The 25463-nt window shown below is 43.3% G+C and overlaps 2 protein-coding genes across 3 annotated transcripts in view; one reads left to right on the top strand and one right to left on the bottom strand.

Moving 5' to 3' along the window:
- Positions 1 to 959: 959 nt before the first annotated feature.
- Positions 960 to 20314, bottom strand: rad51d (RAD51 paralog D). 2 transcript variants are annotated; one of them, XM_060912785.1, is made up of 11 exons: positions 20209 to 20314; positions 19987 to 20096; positions 19848 to 19909; positions 15757 to 15875; positions 12928 to 13009; positions 8693 to 8827; positions 8274 to 8369; positions 8075 to 8162; positions 7911 to 7981; positions 6267 to 6428; positions 960 to 1325 (listed from the first exon to the last, which is right to left on the bottom strand). In XM_060912785.1, exons 2-11 carry the CDS (start codon positions 20066 to 20068, stop codon positions 1227 to 1229), a joined length of 996 nt encoding a protein of 331 aa, XP_060768768.1. In that variant the 5' UTR covers positions 20069 to 20096; positions 20209 to 20314; the 3' UTR covers positions 960 to 1226. The 2 variants fall into 2 exon arrangements, with proteins under 2 accessions (XP_060768768.1, XP_060768769.1); XM_060912786.1 differs by lacking the exon at positions 6267 to 6428 and having other exon boundaries at positions 19987 to 20314.
- tmem248 (transmembrane protein 248) overlaps positions 15893 to 25463 on the top strand; it is a 46701-nt gene continuing 37130 nt past the window's right edge. The window contains exon 1 of the mRNA XM_060912788.1: positions 15893 to 15965. The gene's annotated coding sequence lies outside the window, so the exon portion shown is untranslated. The remainder of the gene's footprint in view (positions 15966 to 25463) is intronic.

The raw sequence follows: 25463 nt of genomic DNA, 5'->3' as shown, positions 1-25463 counted from the left end.
GCAATGTAGCTAGGCTCAGCATGGCCAATGGTATTTTTTGGGGCTGTAGTTAGATGCGACCAAACTCTTCCGCGTTTTTCCTGTTTACATAGGTTTATATGACCAGTGACATGAAACAAGTTCAGTTACACAAATTGAAACGTAGCGATTTTCTATGCTATGGAAAGTCCGCACTATAATGACAGGCGTACTAACACCTTCTGCGCGCTTCGGCAGCGCATTGATACGGAGCTCAGATATCAATGCGCTGCTGAAGCGCGCAGAAGGTGTTAGTACGCCTGTCATTATAGTGTGGACTTTCCATAGTATAGAACAGGGGTGTCAAACCTGATCCATAAAGGGCCTTGTGGCTGCAGGTTTTCATTCCAGCCATGCAGCAGCACACCTGACTTGGCTCATTCAATCAACTGAACTGTCTTCACACAGTCAAATACTTGCAGCCACACCCACCCTTGATTAAAGGGTGGGTGTGTCAGTTGATTGAATAAGCCAAATCAGGGTGCTGCTGCATGGCTGGAATGAAAACCTGCAGCCACACGGCCCTTTATGGATCAGGTTTGACACCCCTGGTATAGAAAATCGCTACGTTTCAATTTGTGTAACTGAACTTGTTTCATATCACTGGTCATATAAACCTATGTAAACAGGAAAAACGCGGAAGAGTTTGGTCGCATCTAACTACAGCCCCAAAAAATACCATTGGCCATGCTGAGCCTAGCTACATTGCTAACAGGAGTGACAGCGTGTCTGATTGCGTCTGACTGACTGGGAGGTCGCGCAAAGCTCGGAGAGGTACGGAGCAGCTCGTCTCAATTCAGATAAGAGCATATTTCATTATGGAAGTACGGTGGACTGTTCCTTTAAAGACTTGTACTGATTCATTTTCTATGACTGCGAGGTTTATATGAAATTAACATTCCTATTAATGTTATCATGACACATACACCGGACAAAAGTAGTTAACAGGAAATGGCTTGTTTTGTCATTCATGAATAAAAGTAACATCATCGTTGGCAAACTGCTGTGGTGCAAGAGGAATAAAACATTTCAGAAGGTGCTATCCTCAACTTCAGAGTGGTTGTTGATTTACGTAGAACTTTCAGAACTAGACGTGATGTTTACTGGGTCCAATCCGGTGTATAAAACTCAACCGTTCCGACTGAATATAGTCCACATCGTGACTCTTCTCAAAATGTTAGGTACCGAAAGATCAGCAGTGCAGCTTCTTATGAATCAGTGTCCAGTTTTCTCTTCGCCGCAAACCCGGTCTGTGACTCTCCCTGAGGCTGTGGACTCAAATCAAACTCCTCCATCATGTAGCAGGGCTTTAAAAAAAAAAAGAGACACCAAAATCATCACTACCATCTTAATAACCACAACTACAGAATAAGGAGGATCATTTGCCAAACAGTTGGTCTGATTTTTTTTTTTTTAACAGGATTTCCTTACATTAGAAGAACGATATTTATTATTAGAAGGACAGAACAGGTAGGACAGCTTGGAGACAAAGTCAGTGCGTTTACATGCACATCCAAATCGAGCTACTGTCGGTAATCGAGCTAAGGGTCCCAGCAGGGGTGCCAGAGAAATCCAATCCTACATGCACACAAGGAAATCGAGCTATTGTGTGAGGTACATTGTGCACCCGAGCCACAGGTGGCGCTACACGCCCCATCGTGTTGGTACACTTCCGGTTGTCGTCATGAAGAGCTATTCAAGAGTATAAACAAAGTTATCAGTTCCGTGTTCACAAGAAGAACGACGACGAGGACAGCAACATCGAGATAGATATATTCAACTCCTTAAGCTGAATGAGCATGAACTCTATCTCCTCATTGCTCCAGAAGTGCACGTTTCTACTACTGTTGTCATGCCGACCGAGGCTGTTGTGTTTCCCGCTTGTGGTCTCGTCACTCGCGGAAGGGGCAGTGCTGAAGTAAGTAGCTCGATAGGGTTTACATGCACTAAGTAGCTCGGCTACAATCGCATAATCTAGGTCGCGTAGCTCGATGACGAGAAATCCAGTTCGGTTCGATTTCAGCCGAGCTAAGGTGTTTTCATGGCATTTAGAACTTCGATTTCAGTCGAGCTACGGCAGAAATTCGATTTTCTCTATGTGCGTGTCAACGCACTGACTGAGAGGGGAGATCCAGGGTATACTGGGAAAAGAATGCTGGAGATGGAGTTGCCAGGTAGAAAGAAAAGACGAAGAGCAAAGATGAGTGATGGATGTGGTGAAAGAGGACATCAGGACGGTTGGTGTGATGGGGCTGGGGGAGGGAGATGACGTAGAGGACAGGAAGAGATGGAGGGACATTATCTACTGTGGCGACCCCTAATGGGAACAGCCGACTTTCCTTCTATGCAACCGTCAGCTCCAGAATTATTGGCACCCCGGTAAAGATGGATGAAAATGTTATGAATAAAGATATTAACTAGTTTAAACTCTCACTGGAAAATTCGAGAAGTGTAATCATTTCAGTGAAGTAATTTAAGGAGGAAAAAAAAAAACGTTGCAACACAATCAGCTGTGAGCTACTGCTCACGCTCATCAGAATGCAAGCAATTGTGATTTATACTTGCTGAGAAAAGTGTTACAAAAATTTTTGTAAATCCACGATATACGTTTCGTAAATATACTGTCTGTAAACAGGAAGTTGATGTGCGACAGACCTGAAAATGGTACACACGGTATAGAACCCCAAGCTGAAGTTTGGTACCAAGTGGCTCTGATTTGTGATTGCTCAGAAAAAGGGTGTTTCGGACGGATGGATGTATAATAATTGCTAGAAATTCTCTCCAAATAACCTTTTATTTTTAAAGTGAGGGTGCTATTACTTATGAAGCTGACTGGAGGGGGAAAAAAAAAACAGCTGTTTTGGAAAAGAGGAGATGCAACTAAATTTTCTTTTGAATAAATTCTCTCAACTAATGGTCATTTCAACATTGAAGTTGAAGAGCGTGAAACTTTTAAATGTGAACAGATATTGAATACTTAATAAATGAACCAACATTTTTAAGCACGTTTTATGGAGAGAGAAATTCGAGTTACAAAAAATGTCTAAACAAGTCAAATGCAACTTGATGTTACAGTGGTGCTTGAAAGTTTGTGAACCCTTTAGAATTTTCTACATTTCTGGATAAATATGACCAAAAACATCATCAGATTTTCACGCAAGTCCTAAAAGTAGATAAAGAGAACCCAGTTAAACAAATGAGACAAAAATATTATACTTGGTCATTTATTTATTGAGGAAAATGATCCAATATTACATATCTGTGAGTGGCAAAAGTATGTGAACCTCTAGGATTAGCAGTTAATTTGAAGGTGAAATTCGAGTCAGGTGTTTTCAATCAGTGGGATGACAAATCAGGTGTGAGTGGGCACCCTGTTTTATTTAAAGAACAGGGATCTATCAAAGTCTGATCTTCACAACACGTTTGTGGAAGTGTATCATGGCACGGACAAAGGAGATTTCTGAGGACCTCAGAAAAAGCGTTGTTGATGCTCATCAGGCTGGAAAAGGTTACAAAACCATCTCTAAAGAGTTTGGACTCCACCAATCCACAGTCAGACAGATTGTGTACAAATGGAGGAAATTCAAGAGCAAGGCGTGTAATAGTCAGTGAGGTCCCAAAGGACCCCAGGGTAACTTCTAAGCAACTGAAGGCCTCTCTCACATTGGCTAATGTTCATGAGTCCACCATCAGGAGAACACTGAACAACAATGGTGTGCATGGCAGGGTTGCAAGGAGAAAGCCACTGCTCTCCAAAAAGAACATTGCTGCTCATCTGCAGTTTGCTAAAGATCACATGGACAAGCCAGAAGGCTATTGGAAAAATGTTTTGTGGACGGATGAGACCAAAATAGAACTTTATGGTTTAAATGAGAAGCGTTATGTTTGGAGAAAGGAAAATGCTGCATTCCAGCATAAGAACCTTATCCCATCTGTGAAACATGGTGGTGGTAGTATCATGGTTTGGGCCTGTTTTGCTGCATCTGGGCCAGGACGGCTTGCCATCATTGATGGAACAATGAATTCTGAATTATACCAGCAAATTCTAAATAAAAATGTCAGGACATCTGTCCATGAACTGAATCTCAAGAGAAGGTGGGTCATGCAGCAAGACAACGTCCCTAAGCACACAAGTCGTTCTACCAAAGAATGGTTAAAGAAGAATAAAGTTGGGGGCGTCATGGCTCAGGTGGATAAGGCACCATACCATAAATCCGGGGACCCGGGTTCGATTCCGACCCGAGGTCATTTCCCGATCCCTCCCCGTCTCTCTCCCACTCATTTCCTGTCTCTACACTGTCCTATCCAATAAAGGTGAAAAAAGGCCAAAAAAAATCTTAAAAAAAAAAAAGAATAAAGTTAATGTTCTGGAATGGCCAAGTCAAAGTCCTGACCTTAATCCAATCGAAATGTTGTGGAAGGACCTGAAGTGAGCAGTTCATCCCAGAGTTGAAGCTGTTCTGTACGGAGGAATGGGCTAAAATTCCTCCAAGCCGGTGTGCAAGACTGATCAACAGTTACCGGAAACGTTTAGTTGCAGTTATTGCTGCACAAGGGGGTCACACCAGATACTGAAAGCAAAGGTTCACATACTTTTGCCACTACAGATATGTAATATTGGATCATTTTCCTCAATAAATAAATGACCAAGTAAAATGTTTTTGTCTCATTTGTTTAACTGGGTTCTCTTTATCTACACTGGCAGTCAATGAAAAAGTCCAGGTCAATAATTCAACATATTGTGCAATACGGAGTTGGGGAAATGTTTGTTTAGAGATGTTTCTATTGAATAGCGTGCACAGAAGTCATTAATGAGTTCTCCTCAATCCAAACATTTTTCAATAGTCTTCAGGGAGTGGTCTTTAGGAATCAGCTCAAAGTGCTGTTTTGGAGAAAAACAAAAATTTGTACACGGTTGAAAGGATGGGTTGGATAGCCTTTATTAAGGCCATGAAAAAGCCGACTTTTGTATTCCTTATGTCCAAGATGCCACGGTTAAATCCAGATGACAGATGCACGTCCACATGCTGCCCGTGTCACCAGAGGGTTCCTGGAAGGTCAGAATGTCCAAACCCTGCCATGGCCTGCGTATTCACCTGATCGCAATCCCATTGAGCATTTATGGGATCACCTTGGTGTTCAGATCCAGAACCGTGTTCCTCGTCCCATGAACAGAGGTCAACTGATCCAGGCTCTTCAAGAGGAGTGGCAGGCCATTCCACAAGACAGGATTTGCCATTTGATACGCAGTATGCGTCGCAGACTGACGGCTTGTATTGCTGTTGGTGGGGACAATACTCGGTACTGAAGCTGCAACTTTCCAATTACAGGGTATCCATTTTGTTCGGACTGTACATTATCAAAGCTCACAACAATTGTGATTTTTTGTTTATTCATCTCGAGTTAAATGTCAGTATATTGATCTGTAAGCTTCTAGTACATGATTTCATAGCTTATGAATAAAATTATTTTCATAAATGTCACCTGGACATTTTCATTGACTGTCAGTGTACTTTTTAGGACTCGTGTGAAAATCTGATCTTGTTTTAGGTCATATTTATGCAGAAATATAGAAAATTCTAAAGGGTTCACAAACTTTCAAGCACCACTATAGGTTATGAAGCATTTTTTTGGTTGCTTAAATACAAACTAACAATAATTAATGATCTAACAGTTATTCCACGAAATCGAGCTGTACGCGAGTTGATGGCCGACGCAGCACCGAGTTGGCTATAAGCCGTGTACGATGAGATTGAGTGGAATAACTGTTTTATTCTATCCACATTCACTGGATTTTGAGAAACAGAGCATTTATTTTTTTGCAAATTCGATAAAAGTTATTTTCGCTTAGAATGTAAACAAACCAGCAAAATGACTAGCAATTTGTGAAAAATGTTATAATAATTCTTAAGGGAAAAATGTTCTGACCATCAAATACTTTTATTCCATATTTTGTTGCTTTTGTGTTTTGGGGGGTTTTGTTTTCGAGTAGTTTTTATTTCGTCCTTGGTTGGTTCAGCAACACACGCCACCATTTTGTTTTTCTTTACTCACGGTATATGAGCTGATATCCTAGTAGTAGAGTAGCCAATCAGAGCGCACAATTACTCATATGCAGTGAATAATTTGGAATAGACTTGTACTTGTCACTCTGTAGAGAATTGCAGTTTCTCCTCATATCAAAACCCTTTACATCCAACATATCGGTATTCTTCCATTTCCTTACATCAGCTGAATAAAAAACTGACCTGTCGGGAGGATTTAAATAGAGTGGCTGTGCGGAAGCTGGAAGAAGGTCCAGGCTGCTCCAAACGCTGCAGGAGGATTCGTGTGCGTGGAACGTGACTCCATGACTGCCCCAGTCCTGCCTTCAGCTGATTATTCCCATCTCGCGTTACGTGATTGGTCACCTGACCCATTCATATCCCAAAGTAAATTCCTTGGGAATCAGGAATTGAAGGCATTCTTTCAAGGAATCTCACCTAAACGTCTTTAAAGCTCATAGGCAACGGTTTTAATTTTATGCACATTTGAAAGTTTATATGTTAAAAATACGTCCGTGTAATTTTCTTCTGGTCCCAAGAAGTATTGTTAATAAGTAATAATTAAAAGTAAGTTAGCGCGGATCACAGCGAATTTCTGTCGGCTATTTTCATGACCACTCGGTGCGTGACGTCATTTAAGCCAAACAAACCGCTTGAGTTGAGTCCACTTCCGTTTACTTGCATTGCCGTTCGGCTTGAGTGCAGACGTGCGTTCGGGAATTTCCAAAGAGAAACCCCCATGCCTTATTGTTGTGCAGTGAATTGTAACAACGGGACCGGTTCAGGAAGAAGTTTTTACCTTTTTCCGAGACAGGAGAAGAGGCAGAGAGAGTGGATTGGCTTTTTCCAAAAGAGGAGAAGAGGCGGAGCGAGAGGGTTGGCTTTTTCCGAAAAAGGAGAAGAGGCGGAGAGAGTGGATTGTGCGCGTAAAGCCAGAGGGTTGTTTTTTTCCGGAAGAGGAGACGAGGCGGAGAGAGTGGATTGTGCGCATGAAACAAAATCAATCAGTCAAAGAAGAAACGGAGCAGCAACGCTCAAGCAAAAAGGGGAAGACTGGCGGTAAACATTTTTACTTTTGCTTGCAATTGACAAGTCAAGAATCCTGAGGGATCCTGTACAATCATTGTGGAAATGAGACAAAGGGATATTTCCTCGCTTAGAGTCGGCTATAAATAGTATAATGCCGCGGATGGCAGGCTAATGTGACCTACCGGCGTGCTGTCCAGTAATCGTTCCCTGTATCCACTAGGGAGGGCGGTTATTTGGTATTACTATGATGGAAGTAGGAATTTATCATAACTACCAGGATAAATCGTTTGGGCGCGAGTCTTGTTGGGGTCCGGGGTCACCGCGATCAGAGTCGGCCGAGTCGCTGTCCGATTCCGAGGCTGCACGGTCAAACCAGTGAGCCACATTCACCGATTACTTCGCAACAGCCATAGGTTCATACATATATGGTTTCACCTCTCGATATCCAATTTGGAGGAGTTCCTACTTCAAAATCACTATCGCTTTCAGACATTTTACACAACCTCTCACGACCAAAGTCCGTACACGTGTGCTCTGTTCGCAGGTAAACACAGAACTGCTCCCAGTCTGTTTGGCTTAAATGACGTCACGACGACGGTCCGCTGGCGGTGAAAGTGCGCATAAGTGAGATGCAAACAAACCTTCGGAAATTGGGCAAAACAGTATATTTTAACCGTTTTATTCAATTTTAGGTGCAAATTAAAACACTAGGAAAATTTAATTCGCTTTTTGGGTCGTTCTTCTAGACAATAAAGTTGATATTCTATGTTTCACCTCCGACCGTCGCCTATGACCTTTAAGTACCGTACGGACACTCACCAGAACAGCTACGTTAAAATCTTTGGCCATCATCTTCAGTTCTGTAGCCACCTGCATCATCAAGGACATCCCTACAGGAAGTGACGAATCAACGCTAACTCACTCACTCATTCAGTCAACTGTATGACACTGAGATGGGGAAGAAAGAAAAAAAAAAAGGTCACCTTCGTTCTGTTTTCCGCCAAGCATATGGGAGAGCACGGCTGACACAGAATCCACGATCACGGCTTTGACTGAACCACCACCAGCTCCCTAAGACAGTCAAAGGTTCAGATCAAACTCGAGCATATTTGCCTTTTTTTTTGTTTGTTTCCAAAAGAAAAACAAATCTGCGAGTTCAAATTAGATTTAAAATCAATCTACCTTCTGAAGACCACTGGCTCTCAGATTTTGAAGACAGGACAGCAAGGCGAAGACGTCAAACACTCGGAGCACACTGATCCTCTGGAGAGCGTTCATCTACATAAAATGCATATAGACGCTAGATATGTTCGGAATAAAAGCACTTGAGAGAGTGCCGTTATGGAAAAATAATCAACAGCAGCACAGATGGGTGGACTGGTAACAGTCCAAAGTGTTTTACTCCTCTTATACAACAATTAAAATATATATTTTTTAATTTATTAAATGGCATCACATTTTATAGTTACACGGAACATTCCTGAGACAGATTAGTCCCTGTTATCGCTTACATTACGACAGGTACACATCCCTGTGCAAGCTGTTACTATGAAATTACGGACTTATTGGTTCCAATCAGCTCTCGATAGTGGGTGTCCTACCTGCTCTGCGGTATTGACCGTTTTCTGCTGGAGCATCTGAAGCAGCCGGTTCGCGCATATTCCTCCGTTTGTGTCAATGTACACAACCTTCTGGTTGAGCTGATGTGCAATGTTGACAGCTACGCTGAAGCACATCTAAGGACGAAGATGAGATCGAATAATAAGATCAAATGTGAGCTACTGCTCACTTACGTATCCCCCCCCCGCTCTCGCTTATATCAGAATGCGAGCAATCGAAGGAATAGGACACTTATTATGAATGGTGACTTCAACAAATAATGAACCCTGAAACGAGTAAGTAAAGAGCCGTGTCTCTCCCCAGGGATTTCAGATACCATCCTGGTAAACTGTCATTTTGAAATCGCGTCAAAATCCACCCTACATGTTGCGTAAACAGGAAGTTGATATGGGACAGACCTGAAAATGGTACACACGGTACAGAACCCCAAGCTGAAGCTCGGCGCCAAATATCAAGCAGTTGTGATTTGTAGTTACTGAGAAAAGTGTTAGGAAAATTTTGTAAATCCACAGTGTGCTTCACAAATGCATTATGTCGGTAAACAGGAAGTTGATATGGGACAGACCTGAAAATGGTACACATGGTACAGAACCCCAAGCTGAAGCTCGGCGCCAAATATCAAGCAGTTGTGATTTGTAGTTACTGAGAAAAGTGTTAGGAAAATTTTGTAAATCCACAGTGTGTTTCACAAATGCATTATGTCGGTAAACAGGAAGTTGATATGGGACAGACCTGAAAATGGTACACATGGTATAGAACCCCAAGCTGAAGCTCGGCACCAAATATCAAGCAGTTGTGATTTCTAGTTGCTGAGAAAAAGGGGGTTTCGGATGGACGGCCGGACGGAGGTAAACCAGTATACCCCCTCTCCTTTAGAGCAGGGGTATTTTAAAAAAAAAAGCTGAGATGTTATGTCACATCTCATGAAAAAAGTCCTTGACTTGGTATTAAAATAATCCCCCCCCAAAAAAAAAAAAAATCATCAAGGGTGTCGAATGTACAAGGTTATAATCCAGCCAGGGATGTGATTTGGGGCTGGTGAAATTATCTGAAAATTTTAGCCGGGGGTCTGGGGGCCGCAGGCCCTGGTGGGGGGACAAGGGAGGGCGAAGCCCCCCAAAGCTCCTGGGTTCTGGGGTTTTTCTGACTTAAATTGTACTAAAATGGCAAGCGCAAACACAAGAAAAAACTTGTCAGGATTAACAAATTCAAGCCAATTTAATGGTCAACATGCAACTCTGAGCCCCTATAGTAAATTCAGGGATTCTTAACTGACAAAAAGCCAAAACATGAAACCTAAAAATGTCATTCTAAATTAAATCATCTGCATTAGAATAAATAGAAAATTGTATAAGGAAAAACAAAATTTATACTTTCAATTACTGTAGAAGTTGAACATACCTAAATGTGCCTTTTCAAACAAACATGATGCAACATAAGAATTCATCCACCATTCTTTATTAAACTCTATTGCTCCTGGTAGTCTCCCGGTTTGCTTCTTATGTATGGCAACTTCTAATATTTGATTAAGTTACTGCACACCCCGTTGGATTGACACAAAAAAATGAGTCATGCATAGACTACTTACCAAAACTGAAATTTTTAAGTAAATATTCTCAGATTCAGTTCATTCTGCCATCCATATAAAAGGTGAGAATATGTAGATCCTTGGCAACAAATAATTTCAATAATAGCTTTTGGGAGCATTTATTTTTGTTATGTGATTAATCATGGTAACAGAACTGACACAAACCTCTGGGACAGGTACAAAAATTAACAAAACATCGAAAAAATCTCTTTTCTTCATGGCATTTTCAATTTGTGACATATGTCCATTGTGGTTTCCACAGTCTTGTCGTTGAACATGAAAAAGTTTCAATTCCACCTTTGTCTAACATTAAGAATCATGTCTGAAAAAAAAAAAGTCTCTTTTCAGTGGAACAGCCATTTTTGCTCATTTTTGACCCTAAAATTTGCTACAAAATGCACATTTATGAACCAAAGTAGTCAAATTTTGAAATGCAAGGTAGAACTGATAATGTTTTATCATACGAGACCATAAAAAGGTTTTAGAAATCTCAAAATGTAAACAAAACACGTCCGGACCAAAAAAAAAAAAAAACGTTTTCTGTGAAATTGACTCATATACAGAACTGTACAGTGTTCACTCACTTGAGGATTTTCATATGCAAGAATAAAAATCACTTTTTCACAAAAAATGTGTTTGCAATTAATTGGGATCCACTGTTTCTATCATTTCAACCGCGCATCAGACCCTCGGCCAATTGAAAATGTCTTTCATGCACTTTTCTCCCTCATGAGAATTTTGAAAAGTTGGCAAGTATGTATTATTTGCACTAACATTTTAATATTGAATAAACAAATCAAAATTGTGTATAATTACCTTACATCCACGCTGTGGGAAAAGTTTTGAGCGAAAATTAAAACTAACTTCGAGTGAAAGAGGTGAAATAATCTGTGATGAAGTTGGCAGAGACTGAGGTAAAGTGAGAGGAGGCGGGAGGGGTCAAGCATCACTGCCGCCTCACAGACTCGGGTGGGGTTTACATTAGACCGTATCAGCGGATCATCAGATTAACGTTTTTAAAACGATTAGTGTGCACACAGCAATGCCAACACACGATTCGTGTACACACAGCAACGCCAATACACGGATACGCTCAGCTCCGCAGGCATCCTGCGCTCCAAATCACTCCGCCCTGAACAGCGAGTGCCCTCTGGAGGGTGCGCACTCCGGCCCTGCGCAGCTCACAGAGCGCGCGAGTGAAGCGCACGAGCAGTGATTCGGGACTGAGCCGCTGTGTGTGTGATCCCAGCGCATATCGGGCATGCGCGTCACTTACCACTTGCAAGTGGAAGGATGGCAAGCCTAAAGACAATCATAACTACACAATGGGCAGTATTTGCATCAGTATTTGCAGTATTTTCATACTTTTATACTCTTTAATGAAAGGTGATACAAGGCGGAAGTCCGCGCCGTTTTTCAGCAGTCGCGTCACATGACCAACGCCAGCGAATCAGGAAGGTGGATGTCACAGTGACGTTGTCCAATGACGACGCCAGCTAGAGCTCAGCACAGCGTATCCGCGTATCCTCAATGTTTACACAGCACCGGACCAGACACGATTTGGATTGAATACGTGGACCCTGGCGGATTCCCGTTTCCCGGCGTTTTAATGTAAACGGACAGTGCATCCGCGAAGAAAACGAGACAGATACGGTCTAATGTAAACTTGGCCTCACTTTCCCAGGTTAAACTCCCACCACTCCCCCTCTCTCTAGCTTTTGTTTTGTTTTCACTGAGTAATCATTTTGATTTGTAAACTAGAGCCGTGATTTAAACTGCTGTGTCTTCGGACGTAACTAAAACAAACTGAAATAAAAACCGCCCCTTCTTTTCTCCTCAGAAGGTTTAGCCTCCGATGCTAACCTTTTCGCCACAGCTTTCATAGCGTGCACATGCGCATCCAGGAAGCAACAGATGGCGCGAGGCCCCGTTGCCACGGCAACCTTCGTCATTCCGCGAAAACATACCCAACTGTCGCACGTGCAGTGACACCATCACCACTCACAGGTTTAATATGGGGAAAGAAATGAGCTGGGTTGTTTTTTCTTCTTCCCCATGTTTATTTACTTTAAAAACACACACCAAACTGATGATCAGGTGCATCTTTACGCTCGATCACGGAGGCTGCCATCTTTCAACTCTTTGTTTAAAGCGAGCTTACGTACAGCTATCTAACAAGCGCGTTCATTGGTTGTTACAGAGCGATGGGCCAATCACGTACCTCGTTTCATCTCAATGACGGAATTACTGAAAGTCGGAACGAATAGGATGTGAAGGCGGATTTTTGGGCGAAAAATCGGAAAAAAAATTTTTTTCAAATTTTGAGGTGAAAAAAGCGGAATTCCGCGAATTCGCGGAAAAATCACATCCCTGTCCAGCCCACTGCAGAAGAGCTAAGAACTTGACCTTGTAGCCATGTCTTTTTCGGAAAAAAAAAAAAAAAGGTGTTTTGCAACAACAGGAGTGAATACTTCTGCTATACTTTTTTTTTTTTTATTTGCACCTTTCCAATTATAACCGCTGATAAATGAACACATTTAAGAGGAGTTGATGTTACTGGGCGACTGACAAATTACTATATCTGTATACTGTATATATCATCTTGGAGGTTTGACTGGGAATGCTCACCTGTGTTTTACCTGTTCCTGGTCCTCCACACAGTTCGGTGATCTCCCCTGTGTACAGACCCGAGTCAAGCAGCTTATCGACACTACACATACGGAGAGGAGGAAAGCCTTTAGTCTTAAACACACCATACTGTAGCAAGGTACACAATTTACATTCAAGTATACCATACTGCAGGGGTTTTCAAAGTGTGGGAGAGTCAGCCCCCCCTCAGAGAGCAAATAAACAACAGCGCCCCCCCTCACAATTTTTGTTGTTGCTATACTTAATGTTCCATTCGTATTAAAAAAAAAAAAAAAAAAAAATGGTTGTTGTACACACTTTTTTCTTTTATACATTTTAAACATCTGTGCTTTTCTTTTTTAAACATCTTGTTTTACACATTTTAAACATCTCATAGCATCGTTAGCGAGCACCTCTTGGCAGACAACACACTGTGGCAGTGGAGCATCTTCAAATCCAGTCCATGAAAATCCAAACTTTAAATAATCGTGGTCAGACTTCCTTCTTTTTCCAGTCCCCCCAGGATTCTGCAGGCCTTTTTTGTGATTGTTGCGGGCTAAAGTGTCTGATGTTGCGTGGGGTTTTCCAAAAAATTGCGATGAAGGTTGTGGTGTTTAGGTTTTTGTTGCGATTACATTGCGGGAGGAAGTGAAAGTTGCGAGAAATTGTTGCGATTTTCTCTTTTTGTGATTAAAATTGAGTGATATGTTAAATATTAAGTTATTACTGAAAAACTATTGATTAAAAAAACAAAGACACTGAGAAATGGTCCTATAAACAACTTTACCAATATAAAAGATGACCAGGACTACAAAAATGCAGAAAAATAGGCTTTACTTATCCAAATGCACCTGTTGGTTCAAAAGTTAAAGTGCAGAGAACCTCACAGCACAACATGAAGTTACCTTAAAATATAATATAAATGCCTCAGCTTTCATGTAAGAAAAAAAAACTATTAATACTAGTACTGTGTGCAGGCAGTCTCTCCTGAAGACTAAATTAAACAATAATTATAAACTAATAAAATAAATGGCTCAGGCTTCATAGAAGAAAAAAAACAATTTGAACAGAATCTCACAGTATGATGCTGAAGCTGCCTAAACAATGGAAAATAAAATAACATTTTGGCAAAAATGTTGGCATCCATTAATTTCTTGTATTAAGTAAAAAAAATAATGTAAAGTGCACACAGTCCTTCACTGTAAACATAACACACTTTCAGTAACAGAATTTAAGCCTACAGAAACACTGACTCGCACATGCAGTGTTGCCAGATACTGCTGACGTTTTCCAGCCCAAAATATGTTCAAAACCTGCCAAAATGCACTTAAAACCACCCAATCTGGCAACACTGCGCGCATGCTGCTTCTCTTGAACGTATACACGGAAGTAAGGCGGAAGGTAGTTTGTCGATGCCAGTGATTGGTCAAATTTGCGGGAAAGTTGCGGTGATTGGATATAATTGCAACACCGCCCTGAATTCGCGGGGATTGATTGAATCGCAACATCGCGAAATCCTGGAGGGTCTGGTTTTTTGCTTGGCCCAGACTCTGTCTCCTCACTCACTGTAGCTTTAGCTACTAAAAATCGATCCATTTTGTCTCTGGCAAAGGCTAGCTGAAGTTCGCTAAATGTCCGCAATAGTAACTTATTCTGGCTTATGTTTCCTCACGTTGCGCCCCCCAGGGGAGGCGCGCCCCACACTTTGAAAAGCCCTGCCGTACTGTATCCGATTCTGAAAAGGGCAGAGGTGCCAGCATTATAGAGAACAATCTGTGGTTGTGGTGTGTTGATCAGGTGTCAACATACCTTTGGCCATATAGTATACACCGATCAGCCATAACAGCATTATGACCACTGACAGGTGAAGTGAAGAACGTTTGATTAGCTCATTACAATGGCACCTGTCAAGGGGTGGGATATATTAAGCAGCAAGAGAATGGTCAGTTCTTGAAGCAGGAAAAATGGGCAAGCGTAAGGATCTGAGTGACTCTGACAAGGGCCAAATTGTGATGGCTAGATGACTGGGTCTGAGCATCTCCAAAATGGCACATCTTGTGGGGGGGTTCCCGGTATGCAGTGGGACACCCGACAGACAACCGGTGATGCATTGATTCGTATGGGGCACGAAGGTTAGTCCACAAGGTCCAATCCCACAGAAGGGCTACTGTAGCACAGACTGCTGAAAAAGATAATGCTGACTAAAACAGGAAGTGAAAGATGCCATACAGGCTAGCCTTCGTGCTCCATGCGATCAATGAGCCTTCAACACCCATGACCCTGTCGCCAGTTCACTGGTTGTCCTTTGGATCCTTGGACCACTTTTGGTAGGTGTTAATCGCTGCATACTGGGAACACCCCACAAGATGTGCCATTTTGGAGATGCTCAGACCCAGTCATCTAGCAATCGCAATTTGGCCCAGGTCAAAGTCACTCCTTACGCTTGCCCATTTTTCCTGCTTCCAACACATCAACTTCAAGAACTGACCATTCTCTTGCTGCCTAATATATCCCACCCAATGCCACTGTAATGAGATAATCAAACGTTCTTCACTTCACCCGTCAGTGGTTTTAATGTTATAGCTGACTGGTGTATATGATTACCTGTCATCAGTAGTGAGAGATATTTTCCTTCGATCAGTGCACTGTTTTTGCAGATATGAACATGACTATTCACCAAGGCAAGGGTTCAAACATCATAAATGCTATTGCTATAAAACCACAGATGTTTGAGATAACGTTCATGCATTGTTTCCGAGTCCTGGAACATCGAAACTGCTCACGCTGATCTGTCTGTACTGGGATATGGTCGTGTGGGAATGCTGTCACCTGGTGATTCCTGTGGAGAGAATAGAAGTGGAGCTCAGCAGCTCGTCGTACAGCTCAGCTCCTGAGACTGGAAACGCCGCATGCTGGGCCAGAAGCACACGCCGAACTGCCACCAAGGTCTGGAAAGAACATGCAACTCTTCAGACACACTTAAGTTTCATCTTCCATGACCTGTAGCTTGTCACTCAAGACCAGTGATCTAGTCTGAGGTAAGGTTGGAGCGATACTATAATATATCAATACTGTGATACTTTATTTGATGCATTTGTAAGCATTTAACAAAGTGGCAGCGCATCCAGCCAATCAAGTGTACCCTCTTTTTCATAGCATTAACTATATTAGCCAGTGAAAATAGATTTTAGCATGGCCTTGACATTCTTCTATCAAACAACTGATGTGAAGTGTGTCACGAAGGGTTTTTCCCCCCACCAATTTTGCACTAAATCTCAACTCCTGTGCAATCGTTGGCTAATCTTTTAAAATTTGGAGCTTTTACAGACTCTCCACCCACCTTTTAACCCCTAAAGCTTATACAACCCCGATTCCAAAAATGTTGGGACAAAGTACAAATTGTAAATAAAAACGGAATGCAATAATTTACAAATCTCAAAAACTGATACTGTATTCACAATAGAACATAGACAACATATCAAATGTCGAAAGTGAGACATTTTGAAATTTCATGCCAAATATTGGCTCATTTGAAATTTCACAACAGCAACACATCGCAAAAAAGTTGGGACAGGGGCAATAAGAGGCTGGAAAAGTTAAAGGTACAAAAAAGGAACAGCTGGAGGACCAAATTGCAACTCATTAGGTCAATTGGCAATAGGTCATTAACATGACTGGGTATAAAAAGAGCATCTTGGAGTGGCAGCAGCTCTCAGAAGTAAAGATGGGAAGAGGATCACCAATCCCCCTAATTCTGCGCCGACAAATAGTGGAGCAATATCAGAAAGGAGTTCGACAGTGTAAAATTGCAAAGAGTTTGAACATATCATCATCTACAGGGCATAATATCATCAAAAGATTCAGAGAATCTGGAAGAATCTCTGTGCGTAAGGGTCAAGGCCGGAAAACCATACTGGGTGCCCGTGATCTTCGGGCCCTTAGACGGCACTGCATCACATACAGGCATGCTTCTGTATTGGAAATCACAAAATGGACTCAGGAATATTTCCAGAGAACATTATCTGTGAACACAATTTCCCGTGCCGTCCGCCGTTGCCAGCTAAAACTCTATAGTTCAAAGAAGCCGTATCTAAACATGATCCAGAAGCGCAGACGTCTTCTCTGGGCCAAGGCTCGTTTAAAATGGACTGTGGCAAAGTGGAAAACTGTTCTGTGGTCAGATGAATCAAAATTTGAAGTTCTTTATGGAAATCAGGGACGCCGTCTCATTCGGACTAAAGAGGAGAAGGACGACCCAAGTTGTTATCAGTGCTCAGTTCAGAAGCCTGCATCTCTGATGGTATGGGGTTGCATTAGTGCGTGTGGCATGGGCAGCTTACACATCTGGAAAGACACCATCAATGCTGAAAGGTATATCCAGGTTCTAGAGCAACACATGCTCCCATCCAGACGACATCTCTTTCAGGGAAGACCTTGCATTTTCCAACATGACAATGCCAAACTACATACTGCATCAATTACAGCATCATGGCTGCGTAGAAGAAGGGTCCGGGTACTGAACTGGCCAGCCTGCAGTCCAGATCTTTCACCCATAGAAAACATTTAGTGCATCATAAAATGGAAGATACGACAAAAAAGACCCAAGACAGTTGAGCAACTAGAATCCTACATTAGACAAGAATGGGTTAACATTCCTATCCCTAAACTTGAGCAACTTGTCTCCTCAGTCCCCAGACGTTTACAGACTGTTGTAAAGAGAAAAGGGGATGTCTCACAGTGGTAAACATGGCCTTGTCCCAACTTTGAGATGTGGTGTTGTCATGAAATTTAAAATCACCTAATTTTTCTCTTTAAATGATACATTTTCTCAGTTTAAACATTTGATATGTCATCCATGTTCTATTCTGAATAAAATATATAATTTTGAAACTTCCACATCATTGCATTCCATTTTTATTTACAATTTGTACTTTGTCCCAACTTTTTTGGAATCGGGGTTGTAAGATCTTAGCTATGTACCATTCCTTGGGCAACTTTCATTGTTTTAAAGGTGACATACCCCTTTTCCACAAGTTAACACAGTTCCATGAGGTCTTAATGAAACGCCTGTGACGTGCTTTGGTCAAAATACCATAATAATAAAGCTCCACAGCTCCCTTCTCACCCTGCCTAAACAGCCCTGTTCAAAACGGCCGATTTGAGTGCCTGTTCCTTTAATTGATAATGAGCCACTGCTCACCCCACCCCCTCTTCCGCCAGCCAATCAGGTAGCACCTTCCTCATAAATATTAATTCACAATGGCAGTTCTCAAGCCATGAGTGGAGATACTTGGATGAGGGGGTGGGATTATTCTAATAAGCTCCTTTCTAATGACGTAGAAAGAGGGGTCTCACGTTTTCTGAAATAGGCACCGCAAAAGAAACTGACAGTCATATTTTAGAGTTTGTGGGTTGGTAGGCTCCAGACGCCCAAATATATGTGCACAAGCACTGAAAAAGTGAGTGCTTTTTTTTTTAAATAACAAGTTCCCTTTAAATGTACTTCATCAATAAAATTAACTTGCATACATTTCTTTTTCATCATTTATTTAATACCTACCAGGATACATCAAGTATCGCTAAAGTCAGGTTTGTTTGTAAATGCAACACTGCTGTTTTGCTGGCAGTTTCTTTGTGTAGTGTCTCACAGAAAGGTGAAGGAGCCCTTCGGAGGACTGGTGTCGCAACCTGGGTGTATTCCCACTTCACGTCAAATTGTTCCTCAGATAGTCTCCGAATCCACCATGACCAGGATAGCGCAGTTACTGAAGATGGGTGGATGAATGAACAGATGGCTGGAGGGTTGGGTGGATGAATGAATGAACAGACGCATGGATTGATGAATAGACAAATGGATGGGTAGATGAATGAAGAGATGGATGGGTGGAGGGTTGGGTGGATGAATGAATAGACGGTGGATTGATGAATAGACAAATGGATGGGTGAATGAATAAATAAATTGGCAGGTGGAAGAATGAACGGGCGGCTGGGCGGAGGGTTGGGTGGATGAATGAATAGACAGGTAGATTGATGAATAGACAAATGGATGGGTGAATGAATAAATGAATGGGCAGGTGGACGGAAGGCTGGACAAGCGGGCAGATGGACGGACGGCTGGACGAGCGGGCGGACGGCTGGACGAGCGGCCAGATGGACGGACGGCTGGACAAGCAGGCGGCCGGGTGAATGGACGGCCACGTGGGCGAACGGGCAGACGGCTGGGTGGATGAATAGATGAATGGACAGGTGGATTGGTTGAGTGGATGAATAGATGGGTGGATTGGATGAGTGGATGGATGGATGGATGAACAAACAAATGGATGGGTGGGTGGATGAATGAATAAATAAATAAACGGATGAATGAACAGATGGATGGCATGTTCTGAGGTAACATCAGTTGTCCAAGTTCTCCAGTTATATGTTCAAATCCAGGACTCGTTTGATTTAACACCTTAGCAGGATGAATATATGGGCAAAGTGTTATGTGCAGATGTTATTAAACACTTTTAGTGTCCAGCTGAGGCGGCACGGTGGTGTAGTGGTTAGCGCTGTCGCCTCACAGCAAGAAGGTCCGGGTTCGAGCCCCGTGGCCGGCGAGGGCCTTTCTGTGTGGAGTTTGCATGTTCTCCCCGTGTCCGCGTGGGTTTCCTCCGGGTGCTCCGGTTTCCCCCACAGTCCAAAGACATGCAGGTTAGGTTAACTGGTGACTCTAAATTGACCGTAGGTGTGAATGTGAGTGTGAATGGTTGTCTGTGTCTATGTGTCAGCCCTGTGATGACCTGGCGACTTGTCCAGGGTGTACCCCGCCTTTCGCCCGTAGTCAGCTGGGATAGGCTCCAGCTTGCCTGCGACCCTGTAGAAGGATAAAGCGGCTAGAGATAATGAGATGAGATGAGTGTCCAGCTGAGTTCACTACAAACCTTGTAGGACACGGAGCACTTCTGGGCCAGATGTTCTGGATCAGACAAGACAAGGTCCTCGACTGAAAGACAAATATGGTTAAGAAAGCAATGCTGGATTTCAGTTTAATGGGGAAATTGTCTGTCTGTCTGTCAGTACCTGTTCTCACATCTCGTTCACGCAGAGCTTTGATGAGGTCTTCACTCAACCCCGGACACAGACCTTCCCTCAGGATCACCATGACACTTCCGGTGGAAACATTCACTAACCTGGAATCATCATCATAATAATAATAATAATAATAATAATAGCAGTATACACACAACTATCTAGTAAGAGAATAAAACGCTAGCTGTATATAATAACATAACTATAACAAACCGAGCTGCTCATAAATATTAACACCCCACACGTGTGTATTTCCTGAAAAGAAAACATTCCGTTTGATAAAACCCTCTCAGCTACAGAGTGCCGACTCGCGCCTTATCCACACGAACACTGGCAGATTGACAGAGCGTCCAGCCAATCAAATTCACGCTTTCTTTTTCGTAGCGCTATATTAGCCAATGAAAATGGACAGACAGTCTCATGACGCTACCATTCTCTGATGAAATCACTGGCAGTGGGCGTTACTAAAGTTCTATTTCCCACCTACTATGCAATGATTGGTTAATCAGTCTTACCCATAGTAATCGTGCGCGTGTATCACTACTAGCCAATCGGCTGTCAGAAGGCGGGATATGTTGGAAAACAGTCGGAGAAAATGCAAAGGGTTAAATGGGCGGGACAGCAAATCAGAGTTGCCAGATCAGATGTTTTCAAACCTACCTTGAACACGTTATACAACTACAGTACATCCTTATGGGTATACATTATGTTTCCCTTACATGTATGTAAATGTTTTGAAGTGCAAACACATGTATGCATAATATCATTTCTATCTTAATTTTCTGAACTTATCAATCTAATCATTCATATAGCAATTATTTATGACAATATACAGGAGTATAATATGAAACTACAGGCCTGTGGTGTTTCGTTTGAAATGCATTAGATTACTTTTAAATATACCAGTAGCTGTGTTGGAATTACAGCATGGCTGAACTTATCGCTTATATTAGTGCTTCAGTGCGTATTGGTGTCACCTCACAGTTCCAGGGTCACCAGTTTGATCCTGAGCTCGGGTTCCTATCCGTACTGAGTTTTTGACGTTCCCCTCTGTCCGCTCTAGGTTCTATAGTTTCATTCCACCTCTCAAAATGCTATGAATGGGTGTGTGAATTGCATGGTGTTCTGCAATAGACTGGCATAAAGGATGCATTAGCACCTTGTGCCCAGGGTTCCCAGGATCCACTGTAACCCTGAGCCAGGTAAAAGTGTTACTGAAGATGAATTATGATTTTGGATGAAATGGTCTGCTGAGGTTTGGGTCTTTGGATTGTTTAATTGGCTATTTTCTAGGCTGGTTTTTTGGCAGGAATTTTTATTGAAGGTTGGACTGGATTTGGGTTGGTTGGTTGTCAAGGTCACTTGTCCAGGGTGTACCCTGCCTCTCGCCCATAGTCAGCTGGGATAGGCTCCAGCTTGCCTGCAACCCTGTAGAACAGGATAAGCGGCTACAGATAATGAATGGATGGGGGGTTGTCAAGGTCATGGTGGTTCTTGGGCTGGTTTTATTGAGCATTGGGCTGCAACTAACCCAAACCTAAAACAGCTTGGTGTCCTGACAAACCCAGGCTTAAACCCAACCCGAAACCAGTCAACTGGTCAGTGAAAACTGCTTGATGTCTCTACAAACCCAGTCCTAAAGCCAACCCAAAACAAAAACAGCTTGGTGCGACAGTACTAACTATGACACCACCGTGCTGCCTGCCACATGGCTCTAAATTCATTAATTTAAAAAAACGGATAAAATAGGAAGTCTGTGATTCGAATTCAGTCCACTAAACTTATATAAACTTAATAATTGGGTGTCGTGGAAAATTCTTTCTATGACCTAAACCTGAAAAATCTGAAAGTCCAAGGAGCTGGTCATTGACTTTGGGAGGTCCAGACCAAGGTCACGACCAGTTCTGATCGAGGGAGTCAAGGTGGAGGCTGTGGATTCCTACAGGTACCTCGGGCTGTGGCTGGACAGCAAGCTGGACTGGACTTGCAACACCAAACACTTATACAGGAAGGGACAGAGCAGGCTATACTTCCTTAGGAGGCTGTGGTCCTTTAACATTTGCAGGAAACTCCTATGGATGTTCTATCAGTCTGTGGTCGCCAGTGTCCTGTTTTACACCGTGGTGTGCTGGTGGGGCAGCACATCCAAGAAGGACACATCCAGGCTGGACAAACTGATCAGGCGGGCTGGCTCTGTGGTCCATTAAGCTGGACTCTCTGGTGACGGTGGCAGAGAATAGGACTATGGACAAACTACTGAACATCATGGACAATCCCAGTCACCCTCTGCACACCGTCATCAGCAACCAGAGGAGCCTGTTGAGTGACAGAATGCTCCTTCCCAAGTGCAGGACGAACAGACTTAAAAACTCCTTTGTCCCTCACGCCATCAACTCCTCTCTGGGGGGAGGAGGGGTAACAGGAGGACAGACGACGGGAAGGAGCAGTAGCCTAGCCTAACAATAAGCAATAGTGGACAGAGTGCAATATAAAGTGCAATATCTCTCCTACTGGCCCCTCTCCTCTCTCTTCCCCATATTACTTGGGCGGCATGGTGGTGTAGTGGTTAGCACGGTCGCCTCACAGCGAGAAGGTTCTGGGTCTGAACCCAGCGGCCGGCGAGGGCCTTTCTGTACAGAATTTGCATGTTCTCCCCGTGTCTGCATGGGTTTCCTCTGGGTGCTAGTAAACACACATCTAAAGCTCCGCAAGTTTTTGTGCTAGAAACATTCAAGTAACACCACTAGAAACCTTGAATCTTCTAGTTTTCAAATAAATATATCTTTAAAACAACGTTTCTCTTTAGCACTTTGTAAAGAGAATAAAAGCAAATCTTATGAATTTCAGTACTTCAGCCAGCGGCAGCCTCTTAACGACACGCCTATCAGCTATTCACATGTTAAGCGCATGGAACATCAGTGTCATCATTCGCTCATTGTGTAGCAAGAGGAGGTGAGAACACACACCATTTCACCGGTATAAACAAGTGCAAATGTTCACTTGTTTCCATACCAACTGAGAAACTTTGAGGCCCCAAAGGCTCCTCTAAAGAAAGTTGGCAAGGCTCACAAGCCAGTTTGTGGGATTGAGCTGAACACAAATGGGAATAGGGCCGGTGATGGTCGCAGAGCCTGTGTGTACTGCAGGTTGCAGGGAAGGAAAACAAAAACCCTGTGGAAGTGCGAAACGTGTGATGTTTTCCTTTGCCTTCAACCTGACAGGAACTGTTATGATGCTTGGCATCCAGATGAGGACTGCGATGAGGACTGACAGCAGAGAGACACAATCCAGGGATGATCATTATCTATTGAACATTTTATTGAGTATCTTACAGTTGGGCGACACGGTGGTGTAGTGGTTAGCGCTGTCGCCTCACAGCAAGAAGGTCCTGGGTTCGAGCTTTGCAGCCGACGAGGGCCTTTCTGTGCGGAGTTTACATGTTCTCCCCGTGTCCGTGTGGGTTTCCTCCGGGTGCTCCGGTTTCCCCCACAGTCCAAAGACATGCAGGTTAGGTTAACTGGTGACTCTAAATTGACCGTAGGTGTGAATGAGTGTGAATGGTTGTCTGTGTCTATGTGTCAGCCCTGTGATGACCTGGCGACTTGTCCAGGGTGTACCCCGCCTTTCGCCCGTAGTCAGCTGGGATAGGCTCCAGCTTGCCTGCGACCCTGTAGAACAGGATAAAGCGGCTAGAGATAATGAGAAAGAGATCTTACAGTTGAAGAGGGTATATTTATGATAAGATTTAGAAGAAGCCAGAATATGTGAATCTGTGACTGTGATAGCTTTGGCTTTTAGGGCTTCTTTTCTTTGCAGTAACTTTCCAAGCAGAGAGGTGTGGGGGCAGGGAGGTATAGTGGCCAGGGTCTTTGACAAATGGACTATTGACAGTGACAGGGGGGAGGGGGGATTACAGGTGAATTACACCTACCTCATCAGTATTCATTTGAAAGGGAAATTGGCTTGGGAGAAAACATAGGTAGTCTGAAGTTTCTACAATTAGTATTGAAACTACAGAACATTTCTTCTTACTTTTATGTAGCCAACACCTATGTTTACAAGGTTCAGACTTCAAAAGTCTTGTGCAGATATATTTATAGTGTTTTTTGTGTGTTTTTTTTACAAGGTTTGAAGACTCTGAAAATAGTTTTGTAAGGTTGTGTTTGCACTTAATTTAAATAAAAACAAATGTCATTACATTCACTTTACTCTCGGGCTGCACGGTGGTGTAGTGGTTAGCGCTGTCGCCTCACAGCAAGAAGGTCCGGGTTCGAGCCCCGTGGCCGACGAGGGCCTTTCTGTGCGGAGTTTACATGTTCTCCCCATGTCCGCGTGGGTTTCCTCCGGGTGCTCCGGTTTCCCCCACAGTCCAAAGACATGCAGGTTAGGTTAACTGGTGACTCTAAATTGACCGTAGGTGTGAATGTGAGTGTGAATGGTTGTCTGTGTCTATGGCTACGTTTACATTACGTCGAATCAGCGGATCATCAGATTAACGTTCTTAAAACGATTCGCGTTTACACTAAAACCGTTAGCCGTGCACACAGCAACGCCAATACGCGGATACGCTTGGCTCCGCAGGCATCCTGCGCTCCAAATCACTCCGCCCTGAACAGCGAGTGCCCTCTGGAGGGTGCGCACTCCGGCCCTGCGCAGCTCACAGAGCGCACGAGTGAAGTGCACAAGCCACGATTCGGGACTGAGACGCTGTGTGTGAGATCCCAGCGCATATCACTTACTACTTGCAAGTGGAAGGATGGCAAGCCTAAAGACAATCATAACTACACAATGGGCAGTATTTGCATCAGTATTTGCAGTATTTTCATACTTTTATACTCTTTAATGAAAGGTGATACAAGGCAGAAGTCCGCGCCGTTTTTCAGCAGTCGCGTCACATGACCAACGCCAGCGAATCAGGAAGGTGGATGTCACAGTGACGTTGTCCAATGAGACGCCAGCTAGAGCTCAGCACAGCGTATCCGCGTATTTTGAATGTTTACACAGCACCGGAGCTGACACGATCTGGATTGAATACGTGGACGCTGGCGGATTCCCGTTTCCAGGCGGTTTAATGTAAACGGACAGTGCATCCGCGAAGAAAACGAGACAGATACGGTCTAGTGTAAACGTAGCCTATGTGTCAGCCCTGTGATGACCTGGCGACTTGTCCAGGGTGTACCCCGCCTTTCGCCCGTAGTCAGCTGGGATAGGCTCCAGCTTGCCTGCGACCCTGTAGGACAGGATAAAGCGGCTAGAGATAATGAGATGAGATGAGTTAAAAATGTCAAGGTTTATCAGACTGCCACAGAGTGTCTGACAGGCCCAGGACCTCATCTCATCTCATCTCATCTCATCTCATCTCATAATCTCTAGTCGCTTTATCCTGTTCTACAGGGTCGCAGGCAAGCTGGAGCTGACTACGGGCGAAAGGCGGGGTACACCCTGGACAAGTCGCCAGGTCATCACAG

The sequence above is a fragment of the Neoarius graeffei genome, chromosome 28, assembly GCF_027579695.1.
Source record: "Neoarius graeffei isolate fNeoGra1 chromosome 28, fNeoGra1.pri, whole genome shotgun sequence".
Lineage (NCBI taxonomy): Eukaryota > Metazoa > Chordata > Actinopteri > Siluriformes > Ariidae > Neoarius > Neoarius graeffei.
This window is presented reverse-complemented; position numbering and strand designations above follow the sequence as displayed.